Here is a 25773-nt window from a genome sequence, read left to right as displayed (position 1 = left end):
AGAGAGAGAGAGAGTCAGAGAGTCAGTTACCATTCCTCAAAGAGATAGCAACTTATGGCTTCTGTTTTCTCTCTACCCCTCATGTGAGCCAATGAAAACGTTCCTCTATTCTCTGCTTTAATTAAGAGCTACAGTCATCCAGAAAGCCAATTACACTTTAGAGTCTTTCAAGGCCAGGAATCCATAGTGGTTTAATTTGCCTCCATTTTTAAAAGCCGCCATAAACCAAGATGGAGACCTCCACTAACTGCGGGAGAATCCTACACCGCTGTCCTCCGCCCATCATAGCCATAAGCAGGGCTGTAAAGGGCTGAAATACGAGCCGGCGAAGGGGTCAGTATTTATTATGCACCTTTCTATATATCTTTATCGAATAAGCGTTAAATGAATTGCTGCCCCGGTGTAGGAGTGTCCTGACAATATCACAGCAGAGGAGGATGAGGATTGACAGAGAGAGAGTAAGAGCGAAAGAGAGAGATGAATGAGAGAGAGAGAGAGAGAGCAGTCAGATGCATCAGCTGGAATGGGAATGCGCAGAGATTGCAGTGGGGAGAAGTCGTCCATTGAAGGCATCTTCGGTTTCATAAAACAAAGCGCTTATGGAGCCCTCAGGGGGTCCTCTTTCCCCTCTGGTTCTGGCTGTGTCTTTAATGAAAGAAATCAGAAATGTGCATCTCATAACCCATGCACCCTGTGTCTGTGTAAGTATGTACTTGTTTTTGTACATTTTCAGGACACAAATCTCATACACCTTTTTTTTTGAAAGGGTAGAATAGAGAGGTCTTGTTGCATGATGCACAATACATATGTACAGCACTGAGAAAAACTCTTTGTTTTCTTGTATTATTTTTGATACATTTTCTGTCAAAACAGCCATTAAATACATGTTTTTTTGTTAAATGTCCAATGAAAATAAGTGAAGATTTTCCAAAAGTGGAGTTCAAAAAATGTTTAAAGGTTGTGGAGAAAATGGGGCTCAAAACAACCATGCAAGACCTGGTAGACCACCAAACCTGCCCCCATCAGATAACCAGTACTTGAAGCTGTCTTCTTTGAGAGAGAGGAGAAAATCAAGCTCCACTCTCACTTCAGATTTGAAAAAATCCACAGATGTTTCTGTCCATCCTTCCGCTGTGAGAAGACAACTCAACATGAGTCTGAAAGGATGTAGCTGACAAGAAGCCATTACTGAGAAAAGGAAATAGGCAAAAAAGAAGAAAATTTGGAATTGAAACAAAGAAGCTGCTAGTTTTCTTAGAACAGTGGAGAAAATCATTGTTATCTCGACTTGGTGATTTTTCTTTCTCCTGTTTAGTCACAGCCAAGATACATTTTCTGCTTTTTCCCTGAAACTAAAAAATTAACTTGTACTGTTAATTTTTAACTTGGCTGTTTTGACTAGAAATTAAATAAGTGAAGGGTGGTCTTTGATTTTCTGTATGAGATATGTATCTGACCCCACATCCTGACATTGTACAAAAACAAGTCTTCATGTGTGAGAGGGCACAGTGCCTGACCGGGCTCAGCCGCTGTCTTAACCCTGTCGGTTCTTCAAGCCATCTCTAGCGCCTGATTCCCCTTGACACACTGATGAAAAACAAATATGTCTGAAATCCCGAGCCTGTGGTGCTTTTGTAATTCTTTGGGCCTGTCTGTATGTCCTGGGCTCCTCATTCTGTAACCCACCGTGCTGGACAGCACCATGTATATGGCCTCTAGCGCACACCCATGAAAAACTCTCAGTTTACGCTCTGTCAGTGGGAGCTGCCCTTCCCTGAAGCTGTGAACGCTCCTTAGATGTAATATGAAGGCAATGTGATTGGCCTCCGTTATGAAGGCCTGCTTTAAATTAATAATGTAATGCAATATTCCTGATAGGAATGGCCGCGGGTCTTCCGTAACCTCTCACCTGCATGTGCTGGAGGGCTGGGGTGGACAGTGAGGTTTAGCTGTGATGTATAGATGTTGATGTGAGAAAGGTACAGTGAGCATATGGTACAGAATAGGAGCTTGTAGTGAGCATCTAAGTACAGCTGGGACAAGACAATGTGTGTACAAACGGGGGGAGGCAGAGGGCTGTAGAGTGTGGACAAGTTGGTTATAGTGAGTTACAGTTAGAGTGTATGGGTGTCTGGAAAGCAGATATCAAATAGGAGTAAGAAATTTGATTTCAGTGCATGCAACAAGACCACAAGGGGTGCGAAATTACTAGGATTAGGCATTTTCAGTACTTATCATTAAGCAAAAAGTAATTTTTGGATTTGGATTTGGGATTTGGAGACCTCTCTGGTGGAAATGTGTAACTGCACGCAATGTGCGGATGTTGGTTCTGCTTCAGAACCCTTCCCTGAACATGATTTGGATGATTGCGGGTGTGTTCAAGACAACTTCAGCCAAAACTTGATGTGCCTTCTGAGGATGTAAGTGAACTTGACACCTTAAACATTGAGCGGGATCTCCTTTTTGAAGCTGTACATGTGACATTAGCATGTGAAGACATATGATGTTGTTTGAAAAACCTTTACATTGTCTCTCGCAGAAGTGCATGGACAGCGTATTTTAACATGTTTTTTCCTCCTGACTTTAACAAAAAACACTTATGTAGTGCAGCTTTAAACTTTCAAATGTCATGTCAACACAGCCAATGATGGCCAAGAAAGGCAAATAAGTGTCACAAGCAGCCACTGTATTAAAAACTACTCAAAGTCAACGTGAATCAAAAATCACAGCACATTTTCCGTAATTCTTGGTGAAACATGGCATCAAGGTGGGTCTCTGAGTTAGCTGAGTATTTTGCTCAGTGATTGGTTCAGGTGGTGGGAGAGGGAGATGAATCATAATATAATTGGTTAATATAATTTTATGATGTAATCAAAACGCAGATGACATTTTTAGACTGTGCAAGACTCACTACACTTCAGTGAAGGATTGCAAGAGAACAAGATTTTTGTCTTTTAGGTAGAATGGTATGATGAATCATGCTTAGCATGACCAGAGACATGAGATTTGACGTTAGCAAAATGTCAAAGATAGCTCCACAGGACTTTCTATGGCAAGTGTATAGGCATGGTTTTGGGTGTACAGGTGATGTATTTAGGTGGAACAGAGTTATAAGGAGTGTGTAGGTGCACAGTGAGTTCTCCATTGTGAACAGAGACCAGTGACAGGTTTCAGTGCCTCTGACAGGATCTCCCACCCTAGATTCAATTTGGCATGCAGATAACAGGCCTGCCAAAACCAAGACCAGCAAGCAGGACGCGCTTGATAGATAGCAGGAGAGGCACGGACAAGGCAGGAGACGAATCAGCAGCCCAGTCTACAGCCTCTGCTGCAGTGAGCTCTTGATAAGCTGGAGAGAGACTGATGCTTGTTTTGACTTTGCAACATTAGAAGACTTGCATTGGAAGCAGAGAGAGAGACAGTGATTTGATCTGTGGAAAAAATTCTGGAGGCAGCTTTCAGTATTCTGTCTGTCCCTGTTACAGTAATACACTCTTTATACTTGCTCGTCTTTGACAATCATACTTTGCCTCTGCGCCTTTCGCTCCATTTCCTGCGGAGAGAGGAAGAAAACATCGGGAAGAAAACGCAGGGCAAATAATCCAGCTCTAAAACGCTTTATTCCATTTTTCAAGGAAACAGATAAAGGATGACATTTGTGAAGTGTGATAAGAAAAAGAATTGACCAAAACACATCCTGAATATTTCCCAAGCTCTTCTTGCGTGCGGCTTGTGTATGTGCTGTGCGCTGGAGGACGGATTCTCCTTGCACTCCCGCTCCGTTATCCTTGTGTGTTGTACAGCTTTTATCAGTAATATGTTTTGCCGCTGCCAGGTTGTCTGGACATGGGAGGCTTTAATGGAATCAATAGGAGATTTATGGCAGCCGTCCTGTGAGTCAGGAGGAGGAGGGCGAAAGGAAAATAAAATTAATGAAATTTGCAAGCAGATTGTCAGAGAAGGGAGACGGATGCGCTCCCCCCTGCACACATGTTATCTGCATGTGAGAGATTCAGCAACGTCCTCTTTTAGTTTGAAGCTGACCTCTGCAGGCCGCAGCGCCGAATGATCTTGTGTAGGCCTACGCGCAACCATGAATAGTTCATGGAGTATGAATATTGAATAGAGCCACGAGGAAAATGTTTACATTGGCTCTTTGCACTTTATTTAGAAGTCTGACCAAAGAAGATGAATACTGTGCGTGTCGCTATTTTTCCTGGCACAAAGATTCACTCTCATAAACCTTCATTATCTCTTTACAGCCACAGCTTCGAGTTTCCAGTCGTTATTCATTAAGCGTCACCTAATGCAGCTTATTGCTGTGGCGTGTTCCCTGCTCGCCTACAAGTTCATCTCACTGTCACTCTGCAAAAGGAGCTGCGAGTTGTTCGCCGCCGCAGAGAGTGATAGTTCCTCATAACTGCTCTTATTTGGCTGGGACAATTTGCCTTTTTGTCAGAATGATGGGAGGGAAAAATTCCACTGAGTAAACAAAACAATAAAACATTTATTAGCCGTGGAAGTGCAGTGCTGCGCTCTTGGCGCTTAGATTGGATAGTGAGATCTAGGGCTGGCTTGTTGTGTCCTGTGCCCTGGACTAGAATTGGCTAGTAGCATCTTGCAGTTTGGGTTTGGAATGGCTAGTAGCATCACATGTCTTGTGCTACAGTTGGCTAGTTGCTTTATGTTTTCTGTGTTTGGATTGGCTAGTAGCATTATAAGCCCTGTGCTAGGAATGGTGGGTGGTATCACATATCTTATGCTAAGATTGGCTAGTAGCATCACATCTTCTTCACTTGGATTGGATAGTAGCATCATATCTCCACTGCTAGAAGTGGCTAGTAGCATCCTGTGTCCTGGACTGGAATTGGCTAGTAGCGGTCTGGGCCAAGATGGGCTAGAAACATTTGCTCTCCTTTGCTAGGATTGGCTAGTAGCGCTAGGATTTCTATTAGCATCACATCCTTTGCCTCAAAATTGGATATTAACGTCACAACTCTTGCCTTAAGATTGTCTATTAGCATCACATCTCTTGCCTCAAAACTAGAGTTATAAGGAGTGTGTAGGCGCACAGGGAGTTCTCCATTGTGAATTAGCATCACATCTCTTGCCTTAGGATTGGCTATTAGCATCACATCTCCTGCCTGAATACTGGGTATTAGCATCTCCTGCACTAGCGATGACTAGGAACATCACATGTCCTATGCTAGGACTGGCTAGTAGATTTTTAAAATTCTGGTAGGTAAAAGTGACCACAAGTATGCTCTCTTTTCTTCCACACACTTGTCTCTATGTCTGCTTTGCATTTGTACCATGAAAGTCAGCAGGCGAGTATGTGGAGGCCACAGTGAGGCACGTTTGCTCAGGCTTATTTCGTTTCTCTGTAGCCATTATGGCTAATGCAGTTTGCCTCCACAGTGCATGGAGCTCAAAGCGTTTTTGAGGGAAGCATACACAAAAGAGCACGCTGTTCACATCAAGACGACCTAAGCACTTGCAAACAAAGACAGGCAATCCAAGAAAACACAAGGCTATTGAACATGTCAGAACCAATCAAAAGCAGCCAGAGCCCCAAACCCTATGTTCTCTCCATGCAGAGCATAACAGAGTTATTAAGATTTTTTTTTTTTGCACTAATAAAAGTTGATTGATTCCTAAAAAACACGTCCATATCCAGTTTTAGTGGGAAGCAGGGAGGAGGGGGAAGCTGATAAATGCTGTTTGTATAATGCTCCTAAGAGGAAATTGCTGGCAGTCCGATAGGTGATGCATGATTAGGGAGAACGCAGGGAGCCTGGCAGAAGGCCTCCGAGTGTTTGGAGCCGTGCCTGATTGTTTATCAGTGAAATTGGTTGTAGCAAGGGCAGGCGTTTTGACCCAAGCTCAGAGCTCTCCATGTTGTGTGTTGCAGGCATGACTGCGAGGCAGACGCTCCGATTAGCTGGCCAGATATTCCATATCTCATTTGTTTCCTCTCTGGCCAGTAATTGCATTCTGGTTTTCAAATTATATTTGCTGGCATGAGCCTACAAACAAACAAGCTTAATAAAGTTAAGCAAAACCATTGTGACATGTCAAAAATCATTTGGCTCATAACCGCGCTTAAAAAAACGACGACAAATAAATAAATAAAAACTGCTGGCCATTAATATGCTGATGTCTTTGTGTAGAGATGGTTGTTTTTTTTTCTTTCTTCCAGCTTACATTCTCATGTTACATAAACTAAATGTAATTTCTCTATTTTTTTTTCCTGAGAATAATAAAAGGCTCGTGGAGTATGCTCCGAAGGAAATGTTTTAGAAATGTTTTACATTAAAGGCACACACACGCGCACATTCACGGTGATGGAGGGCCAAAAGAAAAAAGGAAGATGTGACATTTATGGTCTGTTGAACAATTTGGTTTTGGACTTCAAAGCGGAGTCATATCATTCAGAGAGGCTGGAGCGTCTCAATGCCCATCTGGCCTCAGATGCTTCTTCTGAAATGTGAAGTGGCTTCAAACATTCTCCTAACATTTCATCTCTCTCTCTCTCTCTCTCTCTCTCTCCAGGGACCTCAGTGAGAACCAGATTCAGGCCATTCCTCGTAAGGCTTTCCGCGGAATCACAAACGTCAAGAACCTGTAAGTACAGTGCTGCTTGCGCTTTCGTCTAAACAGCTGTCACCCTAAAAAAGATTTAAAGTCTCGCTCCATTATGCCAGAATAAATGAAAAACTTGTCCACTCTATTTAGCACAGGCTGTGAAGTATTACACTATCTACCCAATAGAAAGGGAACAAATTTTCCCCAAGAGCTGCAGCTGTGGTCTGTGTCCTTTGGCTCATTTGTCTTAATACTTGATAAGCTTAGCAATCATGAGAAATCAATTAATCAGTATAGCTCAATAAGATAGATGTCCTCAGGATATTGCAGTGAGTAATGTTCCCCAACCACTCGCAATTACACTAATGGACTTTGACAAATTTATGCTCTCAATAGCACACCTAGGAACCGTTCTTACCATTTTGTTCATGGCGTGTTGTGCAGCTAGTGCCCTAGTTCAGACGATGCCTTTACAGACTCTCTCAAATGCACATCTTTTTTCATTGTTGTCTATGAAGCAACAACAGTCAGCACAACAATTACCAGGATCAAAATGTGAAAAAAGGGTTACTGTTTATTAATATTTGTGTCAGTTTTGAAATATTAGTCAGTCAATTGGTTAGTCTGCCACGAGACACAGCATGCCTGAATGACCCCCTAATTCTGTGGTTGCTTAACCCATCAACTGTTTTTCGATCAGCTAATCCCTCTAGTATGCTATTCCAAGTTCCATGTATGCTACAAGCAATTTATCCTTTCACAGCGCAGCTAAACAATAGAAGTCATGCTGCCTCCAACACTTCCTGTAGTGTCTTGAAATCTGTCGAAATGACTGCATTATCAGATGAACATTATCGAGCCTCATTGAGCGCCTTTTTTTCAAGTAAATGACACATCAAAAGTCCGCATTTGCTTTTCTTCCTAATGGACATTGACAACTTTATTGACTAATCGTTGCAGCCCTGTAGACAACCAACAAATTGACCAAAAATGGACACAAAGCACGCACAGATGGGCCCTATCTAGAGCCAAACCATGCTCTTTGACCTAGAGAAGAAATATCCATGTTCAAAAGCTCAGCACTTCTCCTGCGTGGAAGGAGTGGAGGCTCTGGAAGCCAACATCCTTCGTCTCTTGCCTACAACAATAAACGGCACATTCCCCAGCTCCAGTGTGCATCTCCAGGTCAGGGCTGGAGCCCAAGCCCAGCTTATCGATAATTCGTCCTAATGAATGGGAGAGTGCGATTGTTAAGGTTACAATTAATGGGCCACTTGCTCTGTTTGTAGTTAAAGATCAGCCGTGGTATGCGGCCTCGGCTGCTGTGCGCATTCCCAGGCTTGGGTGTGCGGTGCAGTTCTGGAAGGTTTCCTGCTTTATCTGATGGAAGTCGTGTTCAAGAGGCAGTTCAAGGGTCAGTTCAGTCCTGCTGTGTGCTGGAAGCCTGTACTTGGTGTCATGAAGCAGACTTCTTCCTGCTTCTCCAGCCTCAGTGCTGCATATTAGGATGTTTATTTTTTCTTATTAAGGACATCCCAATCTGATCTGTATCAGGATGGAACCAATTGATGCATATTTTATGGATCAGTATCAACAATGTTAAACTCAATCCAGTTCCAATTCTTAGTTAAGGCTATTTTTTCTCATTGAGTGGAGTTTTATTTGTGCCACTGTAATAGAGGTGACATGAGGACATTATAAACGACGTGCAGCAGGGAGGCACATTTTCAGAAGCTAACAGCAGTTGAGGGACTACTTTAATGGGGGAAATAGCCACTTGTATTACCTGCAAAGGTAGTGGTTAAGCTAGCCACCTTTCATCAAAACACGGTTAAACTAGCCTCACACAAAATGTGCACTTAGTAGTAAGACTAACAGTGCGTTCAAATCCAAGAGAAAGCAATGCTTCACTTACGCTAGTGCAGACTGAGATAAGAAAGTTATGCATTTAAGACACCATGAAGTGGTCATTTTGAAAAAGTAGCGCATAAACATTCAGTGGAGACTTTATTATGAGTTTGACAATCGTAAATCACACTCAGGAGAGAATCAACAGGACAGCCACATTAACAGCAAATCGCCAAAAGCCTACTCATTTAGGAAATCTGTCTGCTAATTTATTTTCCCTCAACAAAAACCACATCCCTTAAATGAAACGAACACAGAATGGTCATGCAAACCCTCCTATGTTAATCACTGTTCTTATGGGGTGTGTAATGCAGCAACACACGAGATACAGCTATACTTCGATTCACAGCATGCCACTCTAGAAGCATGTGCAAAATAATAGGTTTAGTGGGGCATGATGATTGGTTAGAGGGATATTACCCCACTAAATGACCCCCTGACTCTGTGTCTGCATTATGCACATACTAAAAATAAAGTGATGTTATTATAGCTAATTCATGTGGCCTAGTATATGTTACTTAAATTGAATTGTTTTTACTAACTATAATGTTTGCATGCAGCTGTATTATATACAAGAATATAAATATCAGATACTCAACAATTAAAGACTTGGACTGAGATTGGGGGCAAAAAAACTTGATCAGAACATAGTATTTGTTATTATAGGAGTAGGACTGTGTACTTAGATCTAGAGATATAGCCTGTCTGGGGAGTTTGACAGCCTAAACAGTCCCAGCTCTGTGCTGGTATTGACAGTTTGAGTTTAGAGAAACTGACTGGTTTCATATTAGGAGAATAGAGGAAAGCGATTCCCCACTGTCTGAGATTCATGGGTAAGACGATCGTTTTCATTAGCTGATGGTGAGCTTGTGCAAGGTAATTGCATTTGTGTGTGTGTGTGTGTGTGTGTGTGTGTGTGTGAGAGAGAGAGTGTGTGTGTGTGAGCGAGCCCTGGTCTGGTCAGATTCAGTTAACAAAGTGTCACTCCCAACTCTGACCTCGCTGACCTCCGTCAAATGATTCCTTGCCTGCAGGCGCATCCTCACTCATCTACATGAGTCAACGGGTCTCTGCGGGCATACATGCAGACACACTCTCTCGCTTCAGCAGGCGACTAAAGACTGCAGTCAGTCCACACACACACACACATATGTATTTCACAAAATCCCTCCTTCTGTTACATTTTGTCCACAAGACAGTTGTCACTCAGAAGTCAATTCTGATTGGATGTAGTGTGGGTGGAAGAGCTTGTCTTTCACTGAACATCATGTGTATAGATACACATGGGTGGCCAGAAGTTTTAGATGACTTTTAAAGATGTAGTTTAATGAAAAAAATATAATTTACACAGATATACTCCAAATATAGTGGATCAGCAAAGACATACCGATGGCCAATTTATTGCCTATCATGCATAGTAGCTAATGTAGGCTAATGTAGTTATCATCCGAGCTATATGACTTGCCTCAAATCATGTTTTAAGTAAATAACATGGTTAATAGACTAGTATCTCACATTATATGATATACTGTGATCTGTAAAAATAGAGAACAGTGCATAATGTAACTGCAAACAGAAAAACAGATAGCATCTTGAAGAGCGAATTTTGCTAATTTCTTTAGATACATATTAGCCTCCATTACTTGTTAGCTACATTAGCCATGTGGCTCCAGTGCAGAAATACAGAAGCAAAACCTTGGACACTAGGCATATCTTGGCTGATGGACTACATTTCTGTTAATGGGGAGACTGTGTAAATTTGATTTTTTGCTGGGCTAAGCAAAGGTAGGTTAGCACGTTTTTCTAATAGCAGCTCAGGAAGGAGAGGAGAGAGGAATTAAAGAGGAGTTAGAGGAAAGAGAGAGTTGTATCCCACTTACTACTCCCACCCACTAACCCCCCCTCAATACACAGCAAGGTGACTCCTGATTTAATTCCTGAAATAGTCCAGCCTTTGGTTTTTTTAACTGGGGAGCGGAGAATAAAAAGCGGACCGGCTCTGGTCCAGGGGAGCATTGATTTTCTCAAATGCTTTCTGTGTCTTAATGCCCTCCTGGTATACTAGCATATAGTGGCCAACAGCGACTGTGGAAGCAGAGTTGATTCTCTTTCTCTGTCTCTCTCTCTCTCTCTCTCTCTCTCTCTCTCTTTCTTTCTCTCTCTCTCTCTCTCATAACCTTCTTTGCATCTCCTCAGCCCCTAGGATGCTTGAGTCAGCATCCTAGGTCCTCTCTTCACCGAGTGGCCATCTGGCTAATGTGGCCGTCAAGATGCCTTTTGCGGCTAACGAGCTTGCATGGAGCGCTCTACATTTACCCCAAGATGGTATCTTTGTCTGTGTTTACAGTCGTACAGTCAGTCTTTCTGCACATCTGCCCGAGGCACTATACTAGTTTAACCCCTTAAATGGCCAGGGCCCATGGGCGGGCCCAAAGTTTCATTACAACTTCTGTAACCTAAGAATAGCTCAACTAGCCCCTGTAGTTACTGAATAATAAGCCTTAGTATGTAATAAGCCTGGGATTTTAAGGATTTAAGTCAGTCTGCAAACTGAAAGCGAGCTGCGTTCAGATTTAACTGCTACAACAAAAGCAGCCCCAAGTATTTCGTCATATGCAGCGCAGTGAAGTGATAATAGGCAGAAAGCTGTGTGATGAGCACTATGTCACTATTATATGTGTGTCCTTGCTGTATGGAGAGCATTGCATTATGTTTTCTGTGAGTTTGTGATTAATAGTGAACGAGGCCCTGGTGCATCCATCCCATTGACATTGTTATTCATAGAGTGCGAATGGAGCATAGAGCCGCATGAATTGCCTGCTCGCCGTGGGCTGAGGATGCTCTATCACCTGCAGCAGAGGTGTGATTGAGAGAGCCCTGGTGGAGAAAAGAACGCATGGGTATAACTCAAGCAATGGCAGAGTCCGCCTTATTAAATCTCCATGTACACACACACACAAGCGCCCACATGTGCCTTTTTGTGCCATTATATGAAGCGTTCATCTGGGTGCTCATAAAGAACAAAAAAGGCCCTCAGTGCCCTACCCAGAATGCTGTGCTAGTAATGTGTCTATGTGTGGTGTGTGTGTGCATGTGTATGTGTGAAGGTGGGGGTGTTAGGGTGAGTTACGAGCAAAAGGGTGAGGGGCAGTCATGGCCGGCTTTACGAGCGGCCACACCTGCTGGATGTGTCACTGCGGATGGCTCGGCTCAGCATTTTACACACTGCTACACACTCCACACACTCGCCACAGGGAGCCGAACACTAGAATCTCACTCTTCTCCTACCCCACCATGATAAAAGCAACAGAATGCAGCTTGTACATTGTACTATGGATGTGCTGATCAAGTTCTTTTGCCCAGATCCAAGTCATTTAGTTCTGAATCTGCCAATATCAGTGTGATCCAATACATTTATTTTGCACATAGCACAGCCATTTTTTATACAAATTCAAATTTATACAATTTTCCACCTATCCCAGATATAGTTGATCAGTCAAGAAATGTTTGACTTGAAAAAGTTGTTTCTTTCACTCAGCATTGGAGCTACAAGGCTAATGTTGGTAACAAACACTAGAAGTCAGTAGTCACCCAGATATTTTCTGTAAATACATTTTTCTGTAAATAAACTTTTCTTAAACTGCATCCAGGTCTTCATTAAGTCACACAGACTGTGGTTCAAAGTGGTTCAGGATGCAGTATGACTTACTGTGAATAATAAAAATGAACAGAACTTCTCCGTGTGGCTAAACACAGTAAGCCAACTGTTCTAACTACCTCACAGATTCTGACTCCCCTTCGTATGTTTGCGTCACGTATAGCATATGGAAGCTAGATGCAATATCTGTTGCTTCTTTTTATAAACGTATATTTTTAGTTTGAACATCTCAGGAATGACCATTTTTTAACTACATGTGAAGTTTTGTTCATTTTTATAGTTTTTTTATAGACACAGTAAGTCAAAGTACGTCCTAAATCACATGATCCTAATGAAGAGCTGGATCCAGTTTGAGCAGGTTAAGAGGCGTTTTGAGGATGTATGCTGATGTATGGGTGGCTGTTGATTTCTAATGTTTGTTAGTGACGTTAGCCTCATAGCTCCAGCGCTAAAATAAAGAAGCAAAATTTGGACCCCAAACTTGTCTTGACTGATGCACTACATCTAGCATAAGTGGAAAAATGTATACATTTGATTTTTTTAACAAACTATGCATTTAAAGGTAAATGATTCCAGTTTAGTTAAAGGGGAATTCCACTGATTTTTCTAAATTCCTGCATAATTCAAAAATAATTTCTTCAGGGATTATTTTGTCCAAGACCAACCTTCTTGTATCCTTCCACCATGAATGGATTAAAATAAACTGATTAAAATACATTCTAGAGCAAAAACCTTTTACAAAGCTACTGTAAAACGATGTCTCAGACATCAGGAGGTGTATTCATCACCATTTCATATAATAACTGTGTGAGGTAGCTTTTAGAGGCATTAAACCTTACAGACGTCTGGTTCCTATCACAAACGCTGTTAACAGTTTTGGCTCAGTAAGTTTCTGTAGAATGAAGCATTTTACATCAAACCACTCTGAATGTTTTTGTGGTCATGTTAACCATTTCATTGTGCAGAAATTTGAAAAATCGGTGGAATTCCACTTTAAGATATGTTAATTTCTGGATGACCTGAAAATATTGTTTTGAATATGCCAGGCCTGCTTCCATATTTAAAACACAGCTTCAAGTGTACTAACCTCACACTCCCATTGTATGTGCGTCTAGTTCAACCATGTGTTGATGAAACGCGGATAGCTTAACTGCAGATGGGGCACTGATCTCACATCTAACCCATTCATTTCAGAGGAGCTGCTGGGCTGTTTTCTTTTTTCCTCTTCTCTTCTCAACTTCTTGTTAATTTCCAAAACTCTGCCTCATCATGTGCGTACTGTCCTTTTACATCACCTCTATGACAGTGGCGTAATGGTGTAAAATGGCCATGATTAAAAATTTTGATTGGGATTAATACAGCCAATAGCAAATTGTTCAAATGTGCTTTGATTGGCTCTTTTGTATTGGATTGGGACATTCCTACATAGAAACCAGATCTGGAAGTCTGAACAGAACGCCAGATATTGCTCTGCTTCATGACTTCAGCCCTGCCTCGCTAGCCTTCAGAATCAGCCATGCTGCACGAGGGCTGAGGTCTCATCTCCGTTTTGCTGCCTCTGCTGATGGACGTTGATGGCGGCAGCCCCGAATGAGTTAGGAGGTGCCGGACTGCTGGTTAGCATCAGGAATCTTTGACAGATTGATGGTGGGGTGCTGGGAGCGGGGGCCCGGGACGGCTTCCTCTCTCGCCCCCTCTCTCGACCCTCTCCAGATGGGCCACTGGCAATGCAGGAGCATCAAACTGCCAATACGGCTCATGCCTGCGATGATTAAAGGCCAATGTAATTAGAGTGAAGGAAATTAAATTTGGGACTTCCATTCCCACCATGTCCCACCTCACACACAGACACTGTACATCCATACACATATGTACACACACCAGGCCATCAGCCACGCATGTGTGAACGATGATTATTATCTTTGTTAAATATGGAAATGGCCTTGTATTACTCTTGTGAGCATTTTGGCCTTATTCCAGAAAACGATGACACCGGAGTATTACAACAGTTTCTTAGATAAACGCTCTTGAATGTTTCTTTACTTGGGTATATATACAATACAGTACTGTGCAAAGTCAGAGACCACCCTTCATGTGTTTAGTTTTTAGTCAAAATGCACAAAATGCAATGCATTAAGTTCATTATTTTTCAGAATCAGATAAAAAGTGAAAAACATATTTAACAGAAAAACTAAATATATTTAAAATATATTTTTTCAGTGTTTAGTGTACACCGTTAGAAACAAAGGTGCTGTGCAGGTACATTTTTTGTGCATCAAGGTACAATGTAAATGTACCCTCAAAGGTAAAACAGTGGTTTTAAGGTCCAACTGTGCACCTTAAATGAGTTTTTCTCAGGTGAAAAGTATGCATTTGTACTTTTTCATAACCTAATGTTTTAAAACAAAACAGTAAAATGAAAAGCCTGGAGACGAGACGAGACGGGGTGTGTGGCGTCAATACAACTTAGAAAATATTATATATTATGGTACAATTATGTTCCCTGGCTAAAGGTACCGAGATTTACCCTTGAGGGTTCCACCCCAGTGACATGTGGGGTACTGCCCCAGTGACAGTTTCGTACCTTTTTTTTCTGAGAGTGTAACAGCCCTTTGCTTTTATTACAGCTTCCATTCTTTTCAGGAGTCTTGCTTTCAGTTTTTCAAAGAAATCTGCACAGAGATTTTTGGCACATCTCCAAAGTTCAGTCTTAGAAGTTGGTTTTCTGCTTCAACCCAAGTAATGCCTATTACAAATTTACACTCATCTGTCTATAAACCTTAATCCACACCTCAGATGTCCAGTTTGGTGCACATTTCTAGTGCAAATTTCTTCTTTTTGTCTGTTTCCTTTTCTCAGTAACAGCTTCTTGACTGCTACACATCCTTTCAGGCTCATAGTGTTGAGTTGTTTTCTCACAGTGGCAGGATTTACACCTGGGGATTTTTCACATCTGGAGCAAGAGTGGAGTTTGATTTCATCTCTCTAAGCTGAAAGTACTGTTTATCTGATGGGGACAGTTTTGGTGGTCTACCAGGTCTGGCATGGTTGTTATGAGTCCCATTTTCTCTATAACTTTTAGGGATTATTTGAACTCCAGTTTTGGAAGCTCTGTTTTTGTTTCACTTTTTTCATTTGACTTCCCTTTTACTTGTGCATGTGTATTATTTTCATAATGTCATAAATGAATGATGGTCAGACTTTTGCACGGTTCTGTATGACTCTAAAACACTTTTACCCTATGTGGAGGTTCTTTAAACCATAAAAGGTTGCACATCTCATTTATAAAAAGGGTTCTTTAATAAATAGTCCATTGAAAAGCACTTTAGGTAACCAAAAGTGGTTCTTCTGTGGCATCACTCGAGGACTCTCTTTGGCACCTTTATGTTTAAGCGTGTTAAGAGTGGTGTTATAGGGAGATACAACAGATGCCATTCACTCCAAGCCGGCAGTCTTCATGCAAGGCCTTGAAGACTGGCTTGAGGGTCTTCATAGACTCAGTTAAAGACCACTGCTCTAAGTCAAGTGTCTTTTGATGTGCAATTTCAGACGCTCATTTTACTCAAGTGGGGCGATTACCTAGAAGTATCGGTCTGCCCTGAATGGAATTATAGCAGACATTACGGCAGACTGCTGTTTTAATTCAGCTCCTACTTATTTCATTTTCACCGTGATAGATAACGTTCTTGTCGTAAGTGGTACCATTTGAATCGTCTCTGAGAAACTCGTGCCGTCCCCTCTTCTCTTATAGAGACAGATGGGCATCTTTTCAGGGGAAAAAAGAAGGAGAATGAAAGCAGGAAGGAGTGGTATTGGGGGGGCACTGTTCTGTTTTATTACCCCTATCTCTAAAGAGGCAAAGGCACTGGGTCTATAGCAGGTCAGATGTCACTGTTGCCTTTGAGCTGAATAAATGACTCAGGAAAAGCATTCAGAAGACTCGTTTTTTTTGTCTCAAACTATCCATTTCGTCTTTTTTGGCTGGAGACGAGGGGCTGGGTGATCATCCAGAGGGGGTTGAGGGGGGGGTGAACACTTAGGCCTGCAAATTAAAGTAAAAGGAAAGAGAAGGGAAGAGGAACGAGTGTGCGAGTCCAGCGTCGTGACCCAGTCTGATTTACCAACCCCCCTCTCCTTTAATGAAATTGTTTCAGTGACAGAGCCGGTAAAAGCTCGTAATGGATTGGGTGCTCTAATGTAATGAAATTACTCCCTTTCTGACTTAAAAAAAAGAAAGTGAAAGAGAGGGGGAGGATGGATGGAGAGAACGAGGGAGAGGGAGGAGAGAGTGGGGGAGAAAATGCAATTAATATTTACAGAGAGTTGACAGACGGGGTGGGCTGCACTATAGCCAGCCTGCTGTTCACTCTCCTTCTGTCTCACTGTCTTTCTACTTCTCTCTCTCTCCCTCTCTCCCTCTTTCTTTCTCCTGCATCCCATGCTCTCTCCCTCTTTCCTTCTCCTCCTTCTCCCTCTTTATCCCTGCCTTCTTTCTTTTTCTTCTACTTGTCTCTCTTCCTTCTTTTACTTTTTTGCCCCATTCCTTCTTACAGCAGGATAAATAGAGCAGCATGATGACTCTCCTTCTGTCTCACTGTCTTTCCACATCTCTCTCTCTTTCACACTCTCTCTCTCTTTTCACTACTTTCTCCTTTTCTCCCTCTCTCTATCTTCCTTATTCCTCTTTTACTTCTCCTTCCTTCTCTTTGCCATTCTTTCTTTGTCCCACTTTTACTTTTTTGACCCATTCCCTCTTACAGCAGGACAAATAGAGCACTCTCCTTCTCTCTGTCTTTCTACATCTCTCTCTTTCTCTTTTTCCTTCTCTCTCTGTCTTTTCTCTATGCGAAGTCCCTCTCTTTTTTCTCTATCTACCTTTCTTTCTCTTTCCTTTCCTCTTTTCCCCTTGTTCCTACCCTCTTGCAGCCATTTAAATGGCTCTTTCTGTCTAATGCTCTCTCTCTCACTCTTTCTTTCTACTACTTTCCCCTTTCATCTCCTCTCCATCTGTCTTCTGTCTTTTCCCCTCTAGTCCCTCCATCTATGTTTCTGTCAATATATTCCCTCTTTTACCTTTTTGCCCCATGCTGTCATAGAGCACTGTCTTTCTACTGGCTCTCTGCCTCTCTGTCTCTCTCTTTCTCTCTCTCTCTCTCTCGGTTCCTCTCTTTCTCGCTTTACCTTTTTGCCCCCATACCTTCTTAGAGCAGGATAAATAGAGTGTGGTGATAAGATGAGGAGAGAGAGAAAGATAAGAACGAGAGAGGTAGAGAGAGAGGGGAGGGGGGTATGGTGGGCTGTAGCCACAGACAGGCCACTTCTAGTCATTTGGTCCTTGTCCCTGACTGCGGGGAGGAGAGTGGAGGTGAGAGCTCAGCTGTGTGTGTGTGCGTGTACCTCCCTCCTGCAGCCCCCCCCACGCTCCTCCACCCCCTCCTCCCCTCTCCCTCACTCCCCCTCTCCCCCACCCGCTTGTCTGCAGACCTGCTGCTGACTCCTGTCTCTCATCTGCAGGCAACTGGACAGCAACCACATCAGCTGCATCGAAGATGGAGCCTTCCGAGCCCTGCGCGATCTGGAGATCCTGTAAGTCCCCCTCCCTTCTTCACTCCTCTCTTCCCTTCATCTCTTCTCCTCTCTCCTCTCATCTCTTGTCTTTATCCCTCCTCTCTTCTTTTATCCTCTCCTTTTCTCTTCTCACTTCTTGCTCTCTGTCTGTGGCTATGCGTGTAGTGTTTGTGCGTGCACGTTTAGCCCTGACCGCTCTCGAAGGACAAAGTGTGTTGCATTTGAAAGTGCAGTCTACCTGCGGCGCAGTGGCAGCGCCGGAGTCACCCTGGCCAATCTGTTGCCGCCGCCTGCGCGTCTGTGCGTGAGAGAAAAGAGAGCCGTAATGACTGTGCGACAGTGAAAGTTGCTCGTTTGTCATCCCGTGCTGCATCGTGCTTGCATTGTCGCCTCCGCTGAAGATGTTATGTGCTCCTGTTGACTTTTCTCTTGTCGTATCTGTGTGCATAGTGTACTTCTTTGCTAAAAAGAAAAGTGAGGCTCTACTCCTGTTAGTGCATGTGTAGTGCAGTTTTCCTACTTCAAATCCTGAGTTGTAGTCACTCAGATGCTGAGCATTGACGGTTAGCATCAGTTCTCCCTGTTGCACTGCTAATATGCTAACAGTGCTGCTAGCATGGAACTTCTCAGTCTATGAGCTTATCATCATTGAACCAAAAAAGTCTCCAAAATGGTAACATTACAAGAGAAAGCAAAACGTTCTTAACTTTAAATGAGTTAACGTGAAAAGATTTCATACAAGAGCCATTTTTGGAGTATTTCTATTGGTCCATTCTTCATGAATGCAGTGTTCTAATCATGTAGAAAAACTTACATTTTTTGTGCGGGGTGGTGTGTTAATGACCTCATCACATAACCTTTATAACCTCAGTCACCTTCAAAACTCAGAATCTTTCCTATTGTATGCTGTGAATAAATCCTTGCATAGGGCTGCTGCTTAGCCAAGCATAAGGACAAAACAGCAAAGAACTGTGCAGTAAGATGGAAGATTGCATGTTAAAAGCCACAGCATGTGAGATAGAGAGAGAGAGAGGGGGCGAGAGAACAGTAGGCAGTGAACGCCGCAGCCCCATCCATCAGGCCAGTGGCATAGTGCTAAGTGCCAGCCTCATCCCCCAAACGAGCAGCCCTCAGTGGACGGGGGGGAGTCCAGCCTCCGTGTCCATTTATCCCCAGCAATAGAGCAGACAGCAGCACGATGGCACAGCACTACATCACTATTAGGCTGCGAGAAGTTTTTGAGGCGTTATTGAGGAGCAACAGAATTAGGAGAGACTGAGTGGAGACGGGACGAGAGGGAGGGAGAGCGAGAGACCTGACCTAAGACTGTCTCTCCTTTTGAGGGCTGTAAGACTATTAGTGATTGAAGTAATTTACTGCGTCTGCTATATTGATCTATAATCAATGATTGTTTTGATAAGTACATGAGTAATTGGTTTAAAAAAATAAGCACAAGCTATAAAATTGGACAGCACCAAAACCATGAATAGTCTTTCAAAGCTACTACAATGCCTTAATGCCAAAGAATAAACTTGGAGGCCTTCAAAAAGGCCACTATATGGAAAAAATGCATACGTAGGTGTGTCTTCTGTAAGCAAAACCTGTGGAAGAATTTAATACCTGCATTATTATCAACTGCTAAATGCCAACTCATAGAGAAGTTACCTTTAAATCTGTGATATTTAGACGTTCAATCAATTCATCATGACAGGCCCTCTTATTTTGTCCTCAGTCCCACACTCAAAGCATAAAATGACCTGATCAGTGAAAAAAAAAACAGCAGTACATGAGCAGAAAAGTGCGAGTGAGTCAGGAATCAATTTTCATTAATAATACAGAATATCCTCCGATTCCACCAAAGCCCATTACCAAATGCTTAGCCATGGAGAACAGGAGAATATGAATACGTGCCGCTCCCCTGCTGATTGAGCCGTACATACAGTGCGTATCGGTGAGGGGGGTGGAATATATCGCTTAGCCAATCATGATGTGTTAACCAAGTGCATTGTAATCACTATCCTCCACGCTATATAGCCTTTATGCATAATTTCAGGCTCTCCTGGCCCGCAGTCGCCTCTGACATCTACTTAAGCGAATGCTGGGAAGTGTGGTGCTGGGGACACTTCTTTGAGCGTGTCATATATCTAGTTTAGCGGTGTTGGAAATGAGGGACGGCTCGTGCCGGTGCACAACGTTCAGAGTTTTATCTTCGAGATTAATGCAGCGGTGTATCTCTCTGAGGAAGCTTAATGAGTCCTTCCTTTGCCCTATGCCATGAGCGCAGCTCTAGTGCAGCTAAAGCTAACCTACCCTAAAGATAGAGTTATCTACAGGCTGGCCTTAGCCGATATATTAAAGGCCTTATTCAGAAACAATTCAGAAATAGCAAGGCGTTTGGGAGACGTCTTGCGTTAATATTAATATGCGGGATGAACAGGTTCTGTTGTGGTGATAAATAGGTGTTTTTAAATGTTTCCAGCCTAATCTCTAGTCTCTAATCTGCCACATACGTAGCATACTGTTGATTGCAGTGGGCAATCATTTTGACATATTCCCTGTAAAAATAAAGAACCTGTTCACTCAAATAGCTAAGAATAAAAGCCAATGGGTAGCTGTCAAATGCTACAGATGAGGAAGATAGAAATTAGGTTGAAAACCACTGGAATAAGTATAATAATGAATGTGGCTTTTTGTCTATTATATTACATCTTTCTGGCATCTAGAGCAGCATTAATCTATGATATACAAAAATGGAAAAAGATATAATAACGCTAAGCTAATACAAGAACCCACTGCTGATGAGTATATGAGTTTCAGAGGCCATGAACTGCTTGAACTCACAGTGAACTTCATCAGAAGGGTCATGTTAGCCATGCAAAGGGTCTCCTTTGAAATGTGAGGCCTGAAAGGCTAAACACTTCCAACTAATCACAGCCATCATTAAAGATCTGGTTAAATAGATGACGCACTGCAGCACAATCCAGGCATTTCACAAGGCCTTTGTACTGAGGTGCCGGAGAGCGAGCCGTGTGATCATTCAAAAACGACAAACAGCACACCGAGCCAGGCCGCTTTAAAGATGCTAAGCAGTCGTGAGTTGATCAGAAGAGAGCCCTGATCAAGCGGGAGCGGCACTTGTCAAATCTCTTCTCGGCTGGCGGGGCCCACACCCAGCGCCCGCACGTGATTTAACGCCTGCCAAGCCACACAAAATAAATGATTGGCTCTTTCTGGTGATGAATTGTAATGTATATTTAACATAACTGCGCTAATGACTGAACTAATGACTTCAAAGCTATCTCGGACCAAACCCCCACCCCACACCCCACCATAAGACATGCCTTGCATCCTAATGAGGTGGAGAAAGTGCTGTGGCCAGCACAGTGATGAGTATAATACTTCATCTGCAGGGAGAGAGCCTTCCAGAGGCTTAACCTATGTAAGAGGGAGCAGCTATGTCGATAATTATTCATTACGTATTGGTCTACGAATAGATGAGCAGATTCATATTATGCTGAATTTCACGTTGCACCAATTTTTGGATTTTCTGATATGTTCTTAAATATAAGGTTCCTAAATGCTTCCAGGTTTGGATGTACAGTTCTACAATGAATGTTATTTGATACAGAACATCTGCATCACTCAGATCTAGATCTTTAAACTAAAACATCTTCACACATTACATATGTAATTTATGAATATGGTTCTTTAAAGAACTGTCCATTGAAAGGCTGTTTAAAGTAGTGCTTCTCATGCCAGTCCTCAGAGACCCCCAGTCGGTGCAGATTTTTGCTCCACCCAATCTCAACACATAGGAATAAAGTAAAAATATGGTCTTTCTGGGGATCCCTGAGGATCGGCTTGATAATCACTGCTTTAGGGACCCGAAAGTTGTTCTTCATCACTCCAGAGAACCTTTTTCAACACCTTTATATTCAAAAATGTAGATTTGGAATCTTGTGTTATATGCAATCTAAAAAATAAAGTTCTTTGCGCAATGCCATAGAAGAACCGCTTTTGACTCCCTTTTGATGCGTTCTTTGAAGAACCGTTTTCGTAAATGAAATTTTAGTTTAGTTTAGGTTTAAAGCACCTCCACATAGTGTAAAGGTTCTAGGAAGAACCCTTACATTGGCAAAGAAACTGTTCAGCATATGAAGGTTCTTTAAACCTTTAAAAGGTCCTTCACAATAGCAAATCTCTTCTATAAACATTTTTATAGGGAACCAAAAGTGGCTGTGGTGTTGCTCAAAGAACCTTTTGTGGTACCTTTTTTTAAAGAATGCTCTTCCACATTTCCCATTACATCCAATTATTCACCCTGTAAAAATTGTTCTTCAAGGGTTCTTTAGTAAAGGATATATACAGTATATAGAACTGCAGAAATTCAAAGATTCATTTGAATGCATGTGGTGTTTGGTTCTTTCAAGAACCTTTTAAAAATGATTTTACATGTAGTGCCAAAAATGGCATTGCATTGTTACTTGTGTTGCTACAAGTGATAGAACCCTTTTTTGGTACTATGTATAACCTTTTTTTTGCTAGTAGTACAGGTATGTTAATGATTTTTTTTGTCAGAAAATCAAAATTCATGTTTCTGTTCCCCTTCCTGCTGAGTGCTTCTGAATGAATGACCATGCTCTTTATCTATGCCCTTCCGACCCTGAATGAAAAATGATTTGACCATCTCAAATGGTCAAAAACCACAAAAATTATAGACCTATTTGGCAATGTAAAATATGCTGGGTCAGAACAGGATAGGGGCAATGCAAGACCTTCCTAGCGTTTACTTTACAAACAACAGGCCTGTAACACAGAAATTGACTTACAGACTTTTATGCAAAATATTAATATTTGGCATTATTATAGGCTTGTTATTTCAGAGAAAGAGGGCCTGACAGCACTGACAGCAGTGGAATATGAAACAGAGTTGAATATGAAACAGAGGGAGTATATTTTGTTGCTAGTGATGTTATTATATAGGATTATGATGAGCTTGTAATGGACATGTTATTAGAAACTGTAGTCATTACTCTGCTATATTGAGCTCTATTGCTGATGTGCTTTCTGCATGTGTGTACATCTTCATGTCACTTTTAGAGGCCAAAGACGTTAAAAGACTGGGCTTTTTTAAGAAGAGAAATGACAGCATTTCTAGTGCTGTGGGTAACTGCCCCCAGGTTTCCGCCCTGCTTGTACACACGCACACATGCACACGCACTTGCGCGCACACTCACCACTCTGCAGAGCTCTGGGACCGCTGCATATTTTATAAGCACTTTTGTACAGAAAACTCTGGCTCTGAATCAAATGTCAAATCATGTGAATTTTTTTGCCAGGCTGTGTCATTTTTTATGAGGAGGAAAGTGCAGAGACGTTTCCACACCCGTATGCTGAAGGTGACTTTCCCCCCTCCACCACCACGCATTGATAAGAGGCACCAAATTTTCACATTACAGTGATCCTCCGCGTCCTGCCAAATGCTGTCATTTGTCAACGTGTGTGCGATGCATTTTCTTGACAGCTTGGCATGGTGCGCCCTGTTCAAACCAGGGTGAGTTTATTGTGATAGCGCGGGCTCCGGGCCCAACGGGACGTCTCTAAGTCCTGAGCAGCTCCACACCATGCGTCATATTCACCAAAGGCATTCCTCTGCTTTTGATTCCGCAGATGCACTCTGAACTGTGAGTGTACTTTAACGATGTTTTCACCCTCTTTGTTTAGAGCTCGCTCACACGCACACCAAATTATGCCAAGCAGGGTGGCCTGCTCTTTCTGTCATTCTCCAAGAATTTGAAGTATACCACTGAGGATTGTTAAAGCAAATTGTTGCAGTTGTAAGAAAAGCTTGCATCCCTGAAACTTTATAGGAGTTCTTAAATAGGAATTTGACTAATTTTTTTTGTAAGTTCTGCATAATTCAGTGGTCAAGCCGTAAACAGGGTCATTCAGAGTGGTTTGACATGAAGTGGTGCATTGTAGAGAACATATCGCTGTTGTTGGAGCAAAAGCTTGTATCTCCAAAAACCTACTCCACTTCTAATGTAAGTCAATGGAACCAGACCTTTTTTCCAAGTCATTTTGGGTCATTTCTTTTGGTCCATTCATCATGATTTACACACAGCATAAAGGACAATGGGTCCTTTCAAATTATGCCAAAAACTGAAAAATGACAAAATTGGAGATGTGAGGTTTTGTTCCAACAGCAGCGCTATTGATTTTACAATGGTGGTGATAGGGACCAGGGTTATCAGATAAAGCCCTTTAATTTGCTATCCAACCTACATGAGTTTTTATATGTAATGTTGATGATGGTAAAATAGCAGTAAATCTGAACAAGAAAGATGTTCTATTTGGTACTGTTTTGCTTTACAACACTCTGCATGTAAATCTCCATCATGACTGAATTTTAAAGATTCATTCCAGACCAAAACGTTATCTCAAAATTGTCATCAAACAGAGTTATCAGACAGTGTATTAATAACCGTTTCAGGTAACAGCTTTCTGTGAAGTCTTATATGGTGAATATCTGGTTCCTATCACCACCACTGTGAACAATTCTGACTCAGCGAGATTCTCTAGAACTGAGCATTTCACATCAACCACACTGAATGACTTGGTTTACATCTTAATGATCTAATTATGCTGAAATTTTGAAAAGCCAGAGTAACTCCCCTTTAACAGAACATTATGTAGTGTATAAAATGTAATGTAAGAGCGCAATGTAAAAACTTGCTTTTCAAAATCTCTGTTGGTCATCACAAAATGTTCACACACTGTGAAGGGCAGCAGAAAAAAATGGAAAAAATGGAGTTACAAAGTTTTGTGTGTGAACGTCTGCAGGCGTGGAGATTAATGCTGGTGAGAAAAATGCCCAGCCGTTGACCTCTCAAAGCTGACGTGTGGTGATGAGGAGAAGCTATCGCGTTTCTGTGGTCGTGCTGAAGTCTTGGACCGTTCTGGGGACAGACAAGTAGGCGTTAGATCGAAACCTAAATGCATTAGCCATGAAGTGTGCTGTGTTTCTGATGGAGAGGCCAGAAAAATATGATGCTCTGTTATTCAGGTTTGGCTGTTTTCGTTTGTTTTGTTTTTTTTTCACTCCAGAAAAGCCTCAGAGTGTGACCTTTTGAATGCTCTCCCAGGCAACAGCGGAAGTGGACCTTGCTCTTTTTTCTTTTTTTTGGTCCTGCGCCCTTTTATCCTAATCATTTCTAACCTCAGAGCCCATGTAAAAAACATTAGGCCTGTTCTGCTCTGCCTAATGCCCTCTCCGCTGGTAGTTAGAGAGTGATGGCCCCACTGCGGTTAAAGGAGAGGGAGAGAGAGGAAGAGGGGAAGAGAGAGACGGAGAGGGTGAGAGAGAGAGAGAGAGAGAGGAGCCGGGATTCGTCGCAAATCAGATATTCCATGCATCTTTAATTTCTAACACCAGTTCGCCTCCCACAGGACAAATCAATCTTACTTTCTGCCTGGCCTGATTGAAAGGTTGCCTTTCAGTCAATAGAAGGCTTTATGTGACAGACAACAGGCAGGCGAGTGGCGGGAGCAGGCCGGTGGCTAAATGAGGGAATGGATTAGAGGAGCGGGGGTGGGGGTGGGTGGGGGGTTGCTGAGGGAGGGGTAGACCCGTCATTAGCTCCCAAACAGCACTTTCCTGCACAGGAAATTGCCTTGCCAACACTCGCGCTCGTGTTGCCTTATCTTTGCTCAGTCTGCGCCAAAGCATGGGTGGGAGGGGAGGGGGTGATGATGGTGGTGGACCGGCAGCATCTCAGCAGTCGGACCCCTGTGCACAATTAATCATTCGCTCCTGGGCGGCCAGCAAGAGCTGGGGGGGTGGGGGAGAGCGAGGGAGGGAACAGCTTAGATTCAATCTGTCCTCATTTAAGCTGTAATGGCCTCATCAAGGGCCGGAGCAGCACGTCTGTCTTTGCTGTAGTACCTGTTCCTCTACCAACATGAATGCACCGCTCACCCTCCTACAGCCCTTCCTCCATATTCCATAGGATGGATTTTCTGCAGCCTGGAATCTTTAAACTAGACTTATTATT

General features: G+C 42.5%; 1 protein-coding gene across 2 annotated transcripts in view; it reads left to right on the top strand.

Moving 5' to 3' along the window:
• Positions 1 to 25773, top strand: part of slit3 (slit homolog 3 (Drosophila)) — a 219424-nt gene that overhangs the window by 101793 nt on the left and 91858 nt on the right. The window contains exons 5-6 of one of the 2 annotated variants that reach the window (XM_036568481.1): positions 6553 to 6624; positions 17666 to 17737. In XM_036568481.1, the coding sequence (XP_036424374.1) occupies positions 6553 to 6624; positions 17666 to 17737 (144 nt within the window). Of the gene's footprint in view, positions 1 to 6552; positions 6625 to 16977; positions 17517 to 17665; positions 17738 to 25773 lie in introns of those variants that run through there. The other variant, XM_036568482.1, reaches the window with a different exon arrangement.

Source organism: Colossoma macropomum, unplaced genomic scaffold (assembly GCF_904425465.1).
Source record: "Colossoma macropomum unplaced genomic scaffold, Colossoma_macropomum, whole genome shotgun sequence".
Taxonomy (NCBI): domain Eukaryota; kingdom Metazoa; phylum Chordata; class Actinopteri; order Characiformes; family Serrasalmidae; genus Colossoma; species Colossoma macropomum.
This window is presented reverse-complemented; position numbering and strand designations above follow the sequence as displayed.